Source organism: Nymphalis io, chromosome 6 (genome assembly GCF_905147045.1).
Source record: "Nymphalis io chromosome 6, ilAglIoxx1.1, whole genome shotgun sequence".
Classification (NCBI taxonomy): Eukaryota; Metazoa; Arthropoda; class Insecta; order Lepidoptera; family Nymphalidae; genus Nymphalis; species Nymphalis io.
Window position 1 is genome coordinate 4,007,740 of NC_065893.1, and position 17,361 is coordinate 4,025,100.

At 32.2% G+C, this 17,361-nt stretch overlaps 1 protein-coding gene across 10 annotated transcripts in view; it reads right to left on the reverse strand.

The window, feature by feature from the left end:
* Nucleotides 1-911: 911 nt before the first annotated feature.
* Nucleotides 912-17,361, reverse strand: part of LOC126769256 (uncharacterized) — an 80,767-nt gene continuing 64,317 nt past the window's right edge. For 6 of the 10 annotated variants that reach the window (XM_050487910.1, XM_050487909.1, XM_050487908.1 and 3 more), the window contains 6 exons: nucleotides 11,009-11,183; nucleotides 9,272-9,298; nucleotides 7,581-7,712; nucleotides 5,918-6,037; nucleotides 5,401-5,456; nucleotides 912-3,064 (listed from right to left, as the gene is read on the reverse strand). In XM_050487910.1, coding sequence (XP_050343867.1) covers nucleotides 2,419-3,064; nucleotides 5,401-5,456; nucleotides 5,918-6,037; nucleotides 7,581-7,712; nucleotides 9,272-9,298; nucleotides 11,009-11,183 — 1,156 coding nt within the window. In that variant the 3' untranslated portion in view covers nucleotides 912-2,418. Of the gene's footprint in view, nucleotides 3,065-4,652; nucleotides 5,250-5,400; nucleotides 5,457-5,917; nucleotides 6,038-7,580; nucleotides 7,713-9,271; nucleotides 9,299-11,008; nucleotides 11,184-17,361 lie in introns of all 10 variants that reach the window. The other 4 variants (XR_007669349.1, XM_050487916.1, XM_050487911.1 and 1 more) reach the window with 4 other exon arrangements.

Consider the following 17,361-nt stretch of genomic DNA (forward strand, 5'->3'; position numbering starts at 1 on the left):
GTAATAATTAAAAAATATATCAAAATGAAGAATTAGACTTTAATTATTACAAATATGCAATGTATCTATTCTCATTGGATCACTAACTGCGAAGGATACGCTACTGACAAGGATTTATTGCTTAGGTAGATACTTGCTTTTCACACAGAAGGTGGTGAGTTTGATTCCCAACCAGGACAGACATTTGTGTGCATGAACATGTCTGTTTGTTCTGAGTCTGGGTGTAATTATCTATATAAGTATGTATTTACAAAAAAAGAAAAGTAGTATATGTCGTATATCAGTTGTCTGGTTTCCATAGTACAAGCTCTGTTTAGTTTCTGATCAAATGGTCTTGTGTGAATAATGTCGCAGGATATTATATTATAAAATATATCTCTACTCACTCAAGCTCATAAACCAATGGGACGGTAATCGATCACAAATTATGGTGCAGGACCAACAACGTTGTGAAATGATGATGTGCTTTTCGAACCAGTGAGAATCTTTAGACAAAAGTCAAATAAGTATTACTTTTGATTCGCAAATAGCGATGTTATTGACTTTTAAGGTGGCCGGTATTTTGAAATCGCAGATACAGGTACTACAATTTTCTTTATTTAGTACCTCTGTCGGTGGCCTTATGGACCACATATGTGGCCCGGAATTTAAACCCAGGATTACGTGATATGAGGCTATAAAAGCTAGCTAGACTTAAACGGGAATTAACAGAGTCTATGCGATCTAATATGTTCTTATTCCACTTTTTTCCGTGTGATAAAAAAAGTGTTTGACAATAATCACAAGCTTGCATTCTAGTATGTGGTTGTAACTCTGTTTCGAATTTTAATAAAGACTGATAAGAAATGAAATATTCGTGTTGTCAACAAATAATGATGATGTCAACAAATATTAATAACAATAAAACAAAATTAAAATTAAAGTTATTTATTGAAACAATTATGATTTTTAAATTAATAGTAATATATTCTTTACTAAAGCTAGTGGGCTTTGACTATATAACTATGAAATAGGAGCGCAGTATAATATAATAACGTAATAAACAGACGTAAGTAGCCATAAGTACACAAGTTGTATGCGTATGCATGACGTTACAATACGATAACACTAGGTATCAATATAGGATGTTTTCTTTTACATTTCACTGGGTCGCGGCCGACCAGAGCTCTAACACTATTGATCGTCCACACGCTGTTAAGAACAAGAAAGCAATATGATATATAACTCTATCGATATTTTATTAACGCTTATATGACGCATTAATATTTTATTGATTTTATATAGAAAGTACACTCAATGGACGATCAGTATAAAATTTGTTTATAATAACCAGCTTTTATGTACAAGTTTAGGCAAAATATTTTAAATAAAAAAATAATTGTAATTAAGTCAATTCAAGGATATTAAATATACTCTTAGTTCGTAAGCCCTCCGTTAATACAGTCAGCAACATAATTAAAGAAATATTATAATAAATCAATTAATTTAACGACAGAATTTTCAGGTATATTGTATGTTATGGAAGAAATAGAACTACCCATCGCATTCGAGCTTTGGCTAGTTAATTAAACGACATAATATTACATATTATGGAAGATTACACATCTCTATATTCAAAACACTTAAATACATTTAACATTAAAAATCGATTAGACAAATGCTTTTAAAATGACATCAGGGATATAAAATGCATTCCAAGCGTGTATTTTTGTACCTTTATGATACTTGACTATTTCTGTCTATTTGTGATTTAAAAAAAAAACTGAAAAAATTGAAGAAATATTCGACAATATTTATATAAAACGATATATAACTCGTACAAATAGGAGGTATGATATAAAACAAAATTGAAGTTCTTACAGCCACTCTTATCACATATTACAGCGTTAACTAATAGTTCGTCTACAATAGAAAATCTAAAGATAACATGTCATCGCTTGTATACAATTTTTGTAAATAAAAATCTACAAAATAGCTCCCGGTTCACGTTAACGTTTAACTAACTGTAATGTACAGCAGGGGTCAAATTGTATGTATAAAATTAATTGCGCAAAGCAATCGGCTAGGAAACATTACAACTGTCGCATTTCATGTCACAGATCGGAAAAAGGATGATATTCACATTGAATAAATTTAATTTCATAAATGTCGATTATAATTTGGCATTGAAATGAAAAATCTTAATTTAAGCTTCGCGAGGATTATAAATGCGAACAAGCCTTTGTTGTGACGATAAAGGATGGCACAATCATGAGAATTACTCTCAGGCACAAGACCATCATGTCGAAAACTCGAGAATCTCGCACGAGTTAACATCAAACATCACAATTATAAATCATCTTGCTTGGAATGTACCATACATTGCTCGGCACTAGCTCCCGTCGATCTCCGGATCCATTCAAACCCCTAAGCCTTTACTTAAATAGCACTTGCTCTAATTTGCTTCGGAGAAACATATTTCTGTTCGATAGACCTCCGAGGTATTCCGCTGATCTTTTTTGGGGAGCATCCGTTGTAGTTGATGGAGGAAGGAAGAGATTTATACCCCCCATCTGAGCTGTAATCTGTATCCGTCGACTGACCATTGAGACTAGGACTGTGTCTGTTGCCATTGACGCTTTCCTTGCTGCTTATCCTTCCATTGTACAGGTCGCCGTATGACGTGTGATGTTTAATGGCAGTTTCTTCAATCACAGCCGTCTTGGCTAGCAATGGCTCAGTTGACGAATAGTGCTGATTGTGAAAGTTCTCTATGGATCGAGATCGAGAGGAATAAAGGTTTCTTCGTTCCGATTTCTCGCCGACAGATGAGTCCCTCTTGATGTACCTCCTGTTTTCGGTGGTAGTCGCCAAGGCTTGAAGGTATTTAGATCCCACTCGACTATTTGACTTAAGCTGAACCGAGTCCGTTCTTTTGTCTGTCAGTCTGTTGTCGTCATTGTTGAGTCCATTCACTTTCCTCGCACCGCACTGACATTTTACGGTCCCGTTGGTAATAGGCCTTTTTGTCTTTTGTGCATCACTGTACGACGGCAGCTTCCTTCCACTAGCGTGTTCATTCCAACTGTGCATACAAAATATTTATATTAAGACACGTGACATGAATGTATTTAATATAAATTGAAAACAATTGAAGACACAAAATGTAGTAGACAATATATATATAATATATATATATAATTTTATATTTTAAAAAGGTACTTGAGAAAAAAGGCTGCCGAACATTTATTTGTAAAGTTCGTACTGGTGGTTAAATCACTGTACACGATACTGTTTGTAATACGATACATTATGAGTGTTTATTACACTAAAAATTGAGTCTTCAATTGTTTCATAAAAAGTGTCACTTTAATTACAACATTGACATACTTGTAAAATATTTACAATATATAAAATAACAATAATAAATAAAGATTTAATTAATGTTATAAAAACATATTATAAGGTCAACGTCTTTATATTTCAATTGACGCTAATTGTGAATACACAAAAACAGAAAAAACGGACTCGCAAGCATAAAACTTCCGTTGCAGTAAACTTTAAGGGTTAATTCTTTTACACGAGGCCAATAGCCGAGACGAGACTATAAGACAATTGAATGACAAACACAATGTAATATACACGTACGCCTACATACTAGGCATTATTCTTTTTGTGTCAAAAATCGTTCTATTTCAATGGATTGGCTTGATAATACAATGTAGTAGATTGTCTCTATTTATATGAACCCAATATTGAAATGTCTTAGTGGATTGGCTTGGCTATTGGTAACGTTTAATTGCACCTTTATTTGTCAATATGACAGCTCACCTTTAGGTTCTGTCGTGGCAGCGTGTAACACAGAGACAATGTTCATAATCAAGGTAGGTTACGGATTAGATTCAACGTCAATAACAAAAAAAAAAACAGTCATACAACTACTGACAAATCAAGAAATACGTTTGTAAAACATGTAACGAATATTTATAACAATATGTTTTCTGTGGTTACTGAAAATTCGTATGTGTCATGTTGTGCGTTATATAAATATATATATTGTATAAAATTTTTAAAAATTATACATTTGTAGACGTATATAAGTCATAATAATTATTTAAATTGCTAAATTTTATGTAAAGCGTATCTTATAAAAGGCCTGTTTCTCTTTATATTTAAAATAAACGTATTTAATACCATATTATATATGTATTTAGCTTTAGGAACAATAAAATTATAATTTCATTCAATCGATTCAAAAATATATTTTTTGCTGAGAATATTTTGTACCGTTTCGAAGTCACACCACTGTACTTACGGATGTTAACGTTTATCTGTTTCTTTATTTTTATACACTAGGTTTTAGAAAGTATAACATTTCCATTTGTTTGTTTTTATTTCATTCTTGTTTTCTCTGTATTGTGGTGTGTTTAGAAATAAAGGATATTATAATATGTGCATACATAATTCAAGATCGTACGTTATTTTTTGTATACAGTCTTGTTGTGTACGTGTGTTAGGTTAGTATATAGTCAGTTAAGATATCTGTAACAAAATTCATCAATATCTTTTTCAGTAATGACTTCTTCAGTTCTTTGATACAAGAGATGCAACAAGCAGAGCACATTGACAGAGCACAAGAGGCAGAGAGCGAGCAAGCAGTCGATCCACGCTACCTGATCCGACGGACGAACCCTCGTACCACCCAAGTGGAAACTGGTCCGATAACATCCAATAATTTCGAGTTTATCGAATTAAAAGCAGCATGTGAGGAATTAGAACAGCGTGATTATACAAATGAACGAAGGGACCAAATGAATATAATATAGAACAAAGGAGATACATAGAGTCATTATGAAATTGAGGTTTAATGTAAAACGTAAAAGAAAATGTTTAGGAGATTTAATATGTATTTGAATTTAAAAATAGAATTTTAGTTTAATAAAATATTTAAATTAACAATGTATATATATTAAAATAAGATACCCGTGAAATATGGCGATAAAGTGAGCGTTATTCTACACATGGATGTGGGTGAAAACGTCATTTTTTTATTCATATAATTACTGAAAGCAATGGTCCATCGTGATGTTCTTATATCAGAAACAAGACGATGTACTTTAGAACCCGTGAGTTGAACTAATGAATTGCAATGCCTCCTACATTGCGTTATGCTATTATAAGTAGGGATATATGTAACGTAAAATATGGTAAATGATGTATGCAACAAGTGTAACAGCGTTTTGAGTGAATGTATCGAAGCGGCGTATAACCTAAAACAACAAAACAAAACGCTAATGGTGGACATGTAAAAACAAAACATTTACTAATATCATTCTCATGGCATTCATAGAAACCATAATCAGTTGGTAGAGGACACGGTGTATCTCGTATTTTAAATGAGAGAATGATAAGTTACATTACCTCACTAATCCGGAATTTTCAGAACTCGTTAGCGTTGTGCCGATTGCCGGCCGCAACTGAAACAAAATCATGTTTTCATTTAAATATTTGCTGAATAAGAGATCTCAATTTTCAATCGTCAACTATAGCACCATTCTTCAATATTTTTTCATATTTTTTTTATCTAACATATTATACTTCTTGATGTCTTAAACATGATTATATAGGTATATAAGGTTCGTGTGGACATTGAACATCTTCTTGCTCTTACATAAATACTTATAAACGTTAAAATTTTACTACCAAAAACAGTTTATAATAGGTTAGGTGTAAGGTTTAGGCACTTCGCAGTGAGTCTAACAATGTATTGGTAGGAAGGCATGTCATTACAAATTTAATGTAGTAATTAAAGTTTTAAATTTGAGATAAAGTTTAATAGAATATTTGAGTTGAAGTCGCATCGTTTATCAGGTTAGGTATCTTGTGATCTACTTATTAAGCTCCATTTATTTCAAACCAAAGCGTAAATAATATTTACCCTGTCAGTCTGCGTGGCAACATTGCAGGTGTCGTCGACACGCGGCTCGTGGCTTTCTGCCATGCGCAGCATCTGCTGCTGCAACACCCGCACCAGACGATCGCGTTCCTCTAATTGACCCTATGGGAGAAATCATTAAAACTATATAATTTTGTGGATCATCAACAGCTTACGCAGTACTCCATGAAGAATAACGCAATTTTGAAGAGATATCACAAGCTTTTATGCGATTTATGCGATAAATAAATAAATAAATAAATAAATAAATAAATAAATAAATAAATAAATAACAGAGTAGGGATATAAAAATAACGGCACCAGGAGACATGATATGCATGTGTAGGCCTATAACCCACGAAATAGAATCTACAATATTACAGTTCAGTAAAAATGTATAAACATTAAGTAGTACTACTACTTGGAAATGAAAATATGCAGGCATATCAAAAATAACGAAAACAAAACAATAAAAATCCGTGCCTTTACACAACACGCCCGTGGAGATTTGATTATTCGAGAAAAAAAAACCGTCTTCGAAAAATCCTCTCTCAAATTGTTGGTACAATAATGAATTTATATTAAATATCTAGATTAAAGCAAGCCTTTTTATTAGTATGAAATTTACAGTTTTTTGTTCTAATTAAATGTATAATTACGGATACAGATAAACCTGCCACAATGACTTTTACTTATTTAGTGAATTGAAGGTCGACGTAAGGAGGTTACAGCTGTAAGACAGAGGATTTTGTCTATTAGTTGTTATTGATCTCTGCCAATCAGCAGCTTGTAGTCTTGTCGACCGTATACGTTTATCCGTATATCTATCGTTTATCCAAATTCGAACTACTTTTTTATGTTACTTTTTAATTAAGCCAATCTTCGTCCGTAAGTCTAACTATGAAGGCCGCAACAGTAATAATAATTGATAATTTCAAACATAACAATAACTGAACGTGAACTCTTTAATATTACGAATTCAAATTGTATCATAAATTTAATAAGTTGACAAAGTTTTTGTTCAAGGCGTGGAGCTCGATTAAAGTTGATTGACCAATTGCCTCGCCCTAATTAATGCTTTAAGTTGAACTTACTCTAAATATGTATTTAAAAATCAAATTAAACATAATATTGAATATTATAGAAACCCGATGATTAAACGAATATATTGTAAGTTAAAAATCTTCAATTTCGTACATATAATCTGAATTATTTGTATAATGCCATTTACATAGTTTTAAGTTAATAGTCTTTAGAATTCTTTTAATACGCTGACAATTGTTCCCCCTTAGCTTTAACTTATCACTTGTATCCCTTGATTATCATTTAAATAAAACCTAAGAGTGTTAAGTAATTTTCAAATAAAATGAATGACCAAGATTTCTAGAAAAAACATTGAAGTAAATAATGTATTTTTAATATTGTAATTGAAAATAATGACGTATAATATATTCGTCAGTTAATAATATATTTGGCTTAATGTTATTGGTTCTATACACATTCATACAGAAAGAGAAAAGGGATATATAATAAATAATTTTAATTAATTACGAAAGATCTGTAATAAAACGTATTACATGTGATCAAATAATGTAACCATTACTTTATAGTAAAAACATATAAAATTATAAAAAAATTATATATGGTGGTATGTAATTATCGTAACCTGCAAGTAGACTATTTGTCGGCGCATCTCGGCGCAGGCGTCGGGGTGCAGCGGCGACGCGGGGGGGCGGCGCCCGTTGCCGCGCGCGGGGCTCTCCGCGCACGCCGCTAGCAACGGGTCGAGAGTTTCACTCTGTAAGGGTTAAAACATTTCTAAATTAATTATGAATGAGAGATATTTTAAATGGTAGTTTTGGGACATTGTATCATGATAAATAAATAATCAAACAAATATGTTATATAACAAAATAAAAATTATTGAAACAAAAGCGTGTTGAGATGACCCAATGCATAATAGTATATGAGGATGACTTACGATCCCAGGTTCACGTTTCACGTAATTATGTATTTATACGCAATCATTCTTACGCGCAGTAAAGGATAACATCGTGAGAAAACCTACGTGTATCGAATATCATTCTACCACATATACCTTTTTATATCGAATAAAATAGCACTGGAACAACATGTTGGAATTTCCGCCTAACCTTGTTCTTTTAAATAAAGAGAATGCTTCTCCACTAAAAAACTCAATTTTTTATTCTAACACAGATATAATAATTATTTTTTTATATGCTATATATAAGCAAATAAAGTAGAAACAGCAATACCAACCGTGAAAGTAACCATGATATTTTTTATTTAATTAGAAACATGATAATGTTCGCGTTTTCAATTGCCATGCGTGGAAGCTTGCGCCAGTAGGATCTCTAAATGCGGTTATTAAGGTCGATTACACGCAAATAGATCGACTTATTAGTAAAGTGGTTACTCATTCTGTTTAGCAAGTTATCGTATTAACGAACATGTTTATTTTTATTGTTATTTTACTATATAAAAAATAATTAAATTATTATTTATGTGACGGGATATAAAATCAACGCAACTTGGCAAGTCTGTAATTATTTATATTTATGCATTTCGTCAGTTCGGTGTGATGTATATTTCAAATTTCGAATTGATAAAATTGCTTAAATACTATATTTATTAGTACAATTTATTCGCTTGACTCAATCACGAAATCCGATAGAACCTACCTACACAGAGTAAGAAGCCAGCCAGTGCCTATAATCTTGTAAAATTTATAAAGTAATATATCTATATATATAATCTTGTAAAATAATCTACCATTACTTATATTGAACTATATGAAAAAAGTAAACATTTACGTCCCCAATCTTACATGTTTGCGAGACTAAACAAAGAAGAAAGAGTGCGTGTTTAAGTGGAATTTACGGAACAAAGCTATACTCACTGCGCCATTCGAGGACTACTTTCAAAGAAGAGTATTTGAGATATACATCATGTAGATCTTTTATTTACGTATTCACATATTGCGAAAAACTCTGACGTCATAACAGCTTTATTCAGTAACAGCCTGTTAATGCCCCACTGCTGGGCTAAGGCCTCCTCTCCCTTTTGAGGAGAAGGTTTAGAGCTTATTCCACCACGCTGCTCCAATGCGGGTTGGTAGAATGCACATGTGGCAGGATTTCAATGAAATTAGACACATGCAGGTTTCCTCACGATGTTTTCCTTCACCGTCAAGCACGAGATGAATTATAAACACAAATTAAGCACATGAAAATTCAGTGTTGCTTGCCCGGGTTTGAACCCACGCTCATCTGTTAAGATTCACGCGTTCGAACCACTAGGCCATCTCGGCTTTATTGGTGTTTGCATATTACTTACACTCATCGAATGATGCTCCTCCCCGGGCTGCGTTGAGAGCGGCAAACAAGGCAATGCAACGAAAACATAAAAACATTTACAACAAAAGAAATTGTGCTAAACAGGCAACAGAACAGCCTTCGTATTTGGCTGTTAAGTTAAAGTGCAATAAGTAAAAGGCAATTTGACATTAGTTAACGAATAAATAATTGGTTATTTCGTAAAAACAATTAAATTGAAAACATTCAAAATAAAAATGTATTTTAAAATCCATTTTAATTAAAAAAAAAAAAACAAAATAAAACGCAGCTATGATAAAGCATGAATAATGTTATTTACATTTAAACTAAGAATTGTTTAGCTACTAATTGTCAAAATTAGCCGTTAAAAATTTGTTATTCAATATGACAGTTGAAGCTAATGATATTTTTGTAAATGAAACGGTCGTGCACTATTCTTATGTCTTGGCGCTCGCACAATCAGCAGACCAAGACAAAGTTACATACCGATTGACAAATTCGTTTGTAGAAAATAAGTAAAAAGAATCTTCAGTTCGACTTTGTTTCTAAGACTAGGTATACAATATAGGGCACATCGAATAAGTAGCGGTGCATACATTGTATAGAACCGAATACTTTGTACTTTTACGTTTACCTAACTTATCAAACTTGTCAAGCGAACCGAATAAACTTTGAGCGTGTTTCTCTCTGAATTTATATATATAAACTAAGGATATCATTCATACAAATAAAAAGACATTTTTCATATTTACATTTCGCTTGTTTTTAATTTAAAATATAATATTTATAAAAACGTATGATGCTTAGCCGTGTGAATCTAGTATTTTGTGTAATGCTTTATAAAACTATTAAATTAAAAGCCCTTTAATTTAATAGTTTTATAAAGCCATTGTTATTAAACTATGTTTGACAATCAGACTCGATCGGACTATGTTTAATGTCTGCAATTATGAAACTATCACATTAGCAAATCTGTCTGTTATATACATGAGACTTTGTATTTTCTCATCACTGACACCGCATCACTGAGACCTACTGAGGTCTCAATGCTATCTCGAGTACTAACTGTATTATTAAGCAACGTTACTAATTATGCAGTTCCACCTGATTAGAAGATTATGCATGCTACAATCATATTAAGAATGGTTATTGCTATATGCTATATAGTGCTTTATATTAATGTCTTCCTTTATGTTACGACAGAAAATTCTAATTTAATATGCGATTGTTGTTACGTTCGGTTTGAAAAAGCTATTAATGCTAATCTAACAACGTTACTTTATTTCATGTGAATGTATAAATACTTATTATTTAAATTAATTAATAGCAGATATAAGTGTTTATATTAAGAGGTACGAATTAAAATTGAGGTACTATTGTTTTTTTTTACGATAGAAATAAAACCCGAGGTAAGATTTCTAAATTCACAAAAACTGTTTACGCTGCTTGCACTCGCAATAATTGTGTTCGTCAGAGATAGCTGTATTTCGTTCAAATTAAGTCAATGCATATGAATATCGTTAATACCAACTAAAATACAGTATAATTTTAAGCAATTATAGCTCTAATGATACTCACATACATGAAATTAATGTTACATAACATGCGAGAAATGACTTGCTAATGCAAGAAATCAATATTAGAGTTAAAATAAAACAGACTTTAAGCTATGCTAAAATAAAAGAGTCAAGCAAATGACAGATAGTGAAATCTATCGAAATACGCCATGCTAGCATACCTCCTGTAGTACCCGTTTAAGTTGTAAGAGCAGTGTCTTAATGTCAACCACATCTTGCAGAAGTGAGGACGGCGCGGGCGCGGGCGATGTGCTGTCATCGCTGATCCCGGCGTCGGACGGCGTCTGTGTGCGCGAACGTTGCAGCAGGCGTGCGGTGCGCACAGGCAAACTGGCCCTGTAAATGTGGACATTGCAATTACCGAAATATAAAATTCTTATTTTAAATTGACAAGAATAATATTTAAGTCGTCAAAATCTAACATTAGATCTTGATCGTGTCGTTTATTTTATGCTAATTTTTATATCGTATAAGTATATCGTACCTTAGCAGTTTACATAATGTTGAAGCAATCATATTTCATAACATGTCTAAAAATTAATATATTTTTTTATAGTTCAGCTTTGTAATAATTGGTACATTAGGTAATTGTATTTAGTTACAGGTACTGAACTATGTACCTATATGTATACTGTATTTGCAGTATCCCGGTTCCTCACTCTTAATTCTTATTATATATAACCTACATGTTTATTTTAATAAGTGAACTATTTTTTGTTATCTGCATAAAGTATTTTTCTAATCTGCTTCATATTCATTATTTTATCGTTAAATTAAGAACATTATATTCTTATTATTATTTTTTTACAATAAATACTGTATACACTTTACAAAATACGATGTTACCAAAAGAATAAATTAATTATTCCCTAAATATGGGTGTGTCATGATGGCTAAAGTCAATTTGCGAAGTAGAGTGACCTAATATTTGTAATACTTGCTGTAAACAAGACATTATGTTAAATTAAAAAAAAGTTTCTTACTGAAGTTACCAATGTTATTATTTCCTAGTGAAATATTTTCGCAAATTTGCGATACAGATAACACAAAAACATTGTAAAATGTATGTCAATGAATTTGATGTTAATTTCAGTCTTAATATTTATTATCTCAAACGGATTTATTTTATAATTAGCATATACTTCTTCTACAGTATTATTAAATAAAACTAATGTGTCGAGGCTTGAAAAATTTAAATACTTAGAATCAAAATAATTATATACAATCCGATGACATTTGAAATTCAAAAATTCGAACTATGTAACCAAATATGGCGGTTTGGCATCATTGTCTATGGTTAAAGATAAAGACTAATAAAGTGAATAGATTAACGGTTTTAAGATCGTTTCTTTTAATATATGGTATATTAGTCATAGTCTCTATTAAAATCTTCAAAACATTCCATTTATTAATTGACCATAGATACCTGTCAAGGGCTCTGTAGATTTTTTCTTACTGGGAATAGTCACAGTTTAATAATTATAGAATTATTAAATAACATTTCACTTTGATTTAACCCAGCTTAATGTTTTTATTATACTCGTTAATATAATTAATAAAAAACGGTATATGAAATTTTAACAACTCGTAACTACCTACTACCGCCGGTTATTGACAAATGCGACGTTACGTTGCCTATAGATGTTTATTACAAATATCAATTATCAGTCGGGCCGTTGTTTTTTTTATTAATATGTGCTATACTAATCTAGTACTAAGTCGTGTTAGATGAAAATTATTTCGTCAATAGCATACGAGAACGAAAATACTTGAAGATGTATGCCTAGGCCCAGATTACATTGACGAATACAATTTGAAAGCAGTCAAAATACGAGTTAATTTTATTGTACATCCTGTAACGGTATCTCACATTCGTAAATGTAGCCAGACGGTAGGCAGTTCTTTGGTTAATTAATACAAAGTATCATAATTATGCATAATTAATATAACTAAATGTGGAAAGAATAAAATAAATTATATTTATTTAAATTATGTCCATTAAACAAAAATAATTAATTTATATTTTCGAATTATTAAAACTGTAGAAGTATTAAAACTATGGAAATAATCAATGATTGTAATCGGACAAGTGTGTAGTTGTAATGATTTCTCAATAAGATAAGAATAAGAACATTTGTTACAGAAAGGAAAAACGATAATATCCGGTTACGACATAAGGCAATAGAGCGTGAAGGAAAGGTGCGAATGAAACAGTGCAATATTGTGTTTTAATAACATATGAACTTTTAAAATATTGCAATCTTTTCAAAGTCATATAATACAATTCACAAAAAATACACAAGGAATAAGAAAATGATTTTTTGGATTTTTAATTTTAAATGGTCCTTTAAATATTCATTTGTTTATATTTTTTACGGTAAACTATTAATAGCAAATGATTTGATCAATTTATATCTAAATTGTATGAGCGAAAAGCGCTCAGACCCTCTCATATGGCCTTGTCGTTCTATAATTCGATCTGTTTACTTTTAAAATAATGTATCATATTGTAACTTAGGTAAGAAATAGGTTATTCGAATAACTACATGTTTAAAAACATTAGGCTGTTATCAATTGATAAGAGACGTTATCAATCGAATGATAAAATTATACGGTGTATTGATAACGAGCATTTGGATAATATATTATTTTATAAATACATTAAACAAAACATACAAATTACTAAGCGTCAAACAGAAAAGAGAACATTTTATGCTTTTAAACACTGATGACGATGCAATTGAATTTACAAATACATAAATCATATTCGTGTTTCACGAAGTCAAAGTGGCACGCGATCTTTTTCACTTATTTTCTAACGGACCTGTATTGCTTAGCTCGCTGACTTCGGAGACTGGGAGCTGGGCTGGAAGATCTCGCAGCAGCAGGCTCTGCGACATGGAGATCCGTCTTTTGCCTACGCGCGCCCAAGGTATTCTGTCCACCCGTGGACGTACACGCCGAACGCATCGCGAGAGAATTTCACGGCGCGCACGCACACGGCCGACTGAAGTTTGCGCGCCCGCGCTATCGTGGGTTCCACCGCCAGCTCGCCCGGAAAAATCAGATCTCGCGACGACCCTACCCATTCACGCCGAACGGATCACAATAACACCGATTTCTTTTGTTACACTCTGTTTCAATTCAACGGGTAGCTACACTGACAAGTACTGTTGCACTGTTTACAAATTTTGATATTTGACATTTATTTAGTTTCTATTTTTAGCATAGCAACACTGTCACGAAGCATCTTTATCCGATGGTATTAGGTCTGGTAACAGGGGCATGTCGACTAACGCAGCGAGGTGTATCGAAAAACAGAACGTCAAATAAAAATACTGACGACTTAGAGCGTCACACTACAACTGTATGTCACGCTCGGCGCCTCTCACAAACACTTTCTTTTGCGCACGAATCTTGGAAATATAATATAAATGTCTCTCTCGCTCGAAATAGGTACACATTTGAGGCAATTCCCGAACATTGTTTAGGTTATGTTTATTACTAAAATTAACTTCAACTTATACTTAAGTTATTGTTTGTTATTTCATTGATATAGCTCATTACAGGAGGAACTTATAGGTCGGTGGAGCTATATCGTTTGTTTTGTTTTGCAGAGAGTCGCCTTTGCCGGTATCTGTTACGGAGACGTCACAAAGCGCATGCGTCGAACCGCTCAATAATCCTAACTTTACGTACGGTTGAGTCATATAATTAAACGGTTCAGTGTGTAATATTATTTCTTTTGAATGTTCAGTTGAAGTAATCAGATACAAATATTTCCAATTGCTATAACTACACTTATATTAAATGTTTAAAATGAATAACTTTATCGTAGCCTAAAAGAGTCGGCCATGAAAGATTGATACTGCGACTGTAGAGTGTTGGTGTACCAGTTATTCTGATTCTGCGAAGCGTAAGTATAATCAGCAAAGCGAAACTGCTGTCAAGTCTTTAAGTAACGGTATATCACGTGAGAAATAAATCAAATACAAAAATTCTACTCCAGAAAACATACGAATTACCTGTATTAATCCAGAGCGTTATATTTATTCGTGATTTTATTTAAAAGCTAAGTAATAATTAAATGCCAAACTCGATTTCAATCAATGTTGCCATTTTGTGATTATTATTTAATTTTTTCATAGGTATAAGTAATAATCACTAGGTATCATTAACCTGTATAAATTTCCGACGTATTTCATTTTTTAGTTATTTAATTTGGTATTTTCATGTATATGTATTCATTCAATTTTAACAAAAAAATTACGATGAATGTATGTAGTTCTAGAAGTAATATTTTGTTTTTAAACTTTGATATATTTTTTATAAATAATATCATCATAATAGCAACCATAACTTATGTGTAGTCTTATAAGGAGGCGATATATTCTCTATATCGCGATTCTTCTTTTACCTCGAATCCTGTGTTTCAACACATAGGGAAGCTATATCTTTAATCGCGTTATGGATAATATAAGGTATGAATTCTTTTTACGCTGCCGTATTAAATTTCACTCAAGTTACGCGATCGTGGTTGTTAACTGAAACCTTATTTCTGCAGAATAAGTTAATTAGCTCTTGTTATTTGAGGACTCATTATTTATTTGTTATTAATATTACTTGTTTTCGCTTGTTTTAGGCGGAGGGGAGGAATTGTGAAAAGTGTATAATGTAGTCTATGTCCTTCCTTGGAGTAATAGAAAGACAGGCAGACACAGTTACTTTCTGATTTATAATATTAGTATATATTAATAAAATTATTGCTCAATGTTTTTTTATAAGTTAAGTAATCGGATACACGTTTGGGAAGACTTCCATGACCATCGTCATGGTCCGAATACGACAAAATAACGTCGCAGAACATCATTTGGACTGATTCGCAGTACTCGCCCTCCCGTTCAGTGACGTCGTCAAGGACAGTAGGGACGACAGAATAAACATTTAAAACAAAAAAAACACGTGACTACATATTAGCTTTCCTCGAATAATGACGTAAGTGAAACCGGAATTAATTACTTACTATGATTAGTTTAATTATTTTTAAATCGAGTTCTATTTTTGCAATAAAAACGAAACCGATTACAGAGTAATCTGTTCTGCATATACTAGTATTTACTCCGTTACATTCCTCAACAGGTTACGTATGTACCTACATGTCTTGGTGCGACTTGGTTTCTTTTTTTGCGTTTTGCAAAAACAGGTCATACGTTTTTGTTCGTCGCAGAAGCAGGATACTTTTATCTGTTTAAGAATCGTTTAAAATTACTGCGATACGTTTTAACGATGTTTCGCTTAAATAGCGGTTGAACTAGCTTATGATTTGGTCTCTGCATTGAAAAAATTCTATGTTGCTCTCAGTTCGGTTATTTTACATAAAATTTAACATACGATTTTTTTTTCAATACATTTTCTTTAGCTGGACTAAATGGCTACTTATTAAATTGAGTTATATAAAATACAACTCATATATTCTATATGAGTTGTGTTTTATATTAGCAGTAACTGCAGCTAAATTACATAAATATTTTATATTATAAATTATAACATCTATTTTAATGTAAATAACTGTCAATATTTATTTACATAGGGCACAGCCATGAAATAGCTAATCGGCACGATGGTAAAGCGATGTTTACATTATCTATGAATTAATTCGCAAATTCTTTTGATGCGTCGTGCGTACCCGCAAATTTCAACTATGCGACGTAATATTTATATTAGGGCTTAAGTATATACAACTCATTTATTATAAAGAGCTATTGTATAAATTCGCGTTGAATGGTCGCAATAATGCCTGCAGAATGTTCCCATTGAATCGCATTTACGATCCTCTGCGCGACAAATGTTATGTCAATAAGTTAATATTATTTGATATATCATACCAAGTACCGACCACATCACTAGCAACATGTCAGGTAACGGTATAAGAATATCGGTGAGCGGTGTTGTTTTTTTTTATTTTAGAAGGCGAATTATGTCGAGCTCATCAGATTACATAACGGTTTTAGTATATCTGCAACATTCGATCGTGGTACGTTAAATGTTTTTTGCAAGCTTGAAAGCTATTAACAGATGGCTATCTATGGTTAAATGAGAGTATTTTTTGTACGGCTAGAACAATTTGTAATGAATATGCAAATATTTTAACTTTACCTTCACTTAAGTTCTAACTTAAGTTTCTTCACTTTTATATTTCTGTTACCTGAATATTAAAAAATGATATATTTTACATATATGTAGGTGTATATAAAAAGCGTTGGCTTGCGAAATGATGTATAAGGTCCACGTCACGTGAAATTCGGAGTGGTACCTATGCCAAAGCTCCGAAAATGTACTGTTTTCTTGATAAAAACAATATCTACTGTAAGGTTCTCCAGAGCGATTTCGGCCAAGGCGGCCAATATCAAGAGAGATTAGCCAAATGCGCAGAAGATATTATAGTACACAAGTGTGTGCGCAAACACAGGTGTAATCTCTATTTCCTAACTCTCATAATCCGATGGGACGGCAA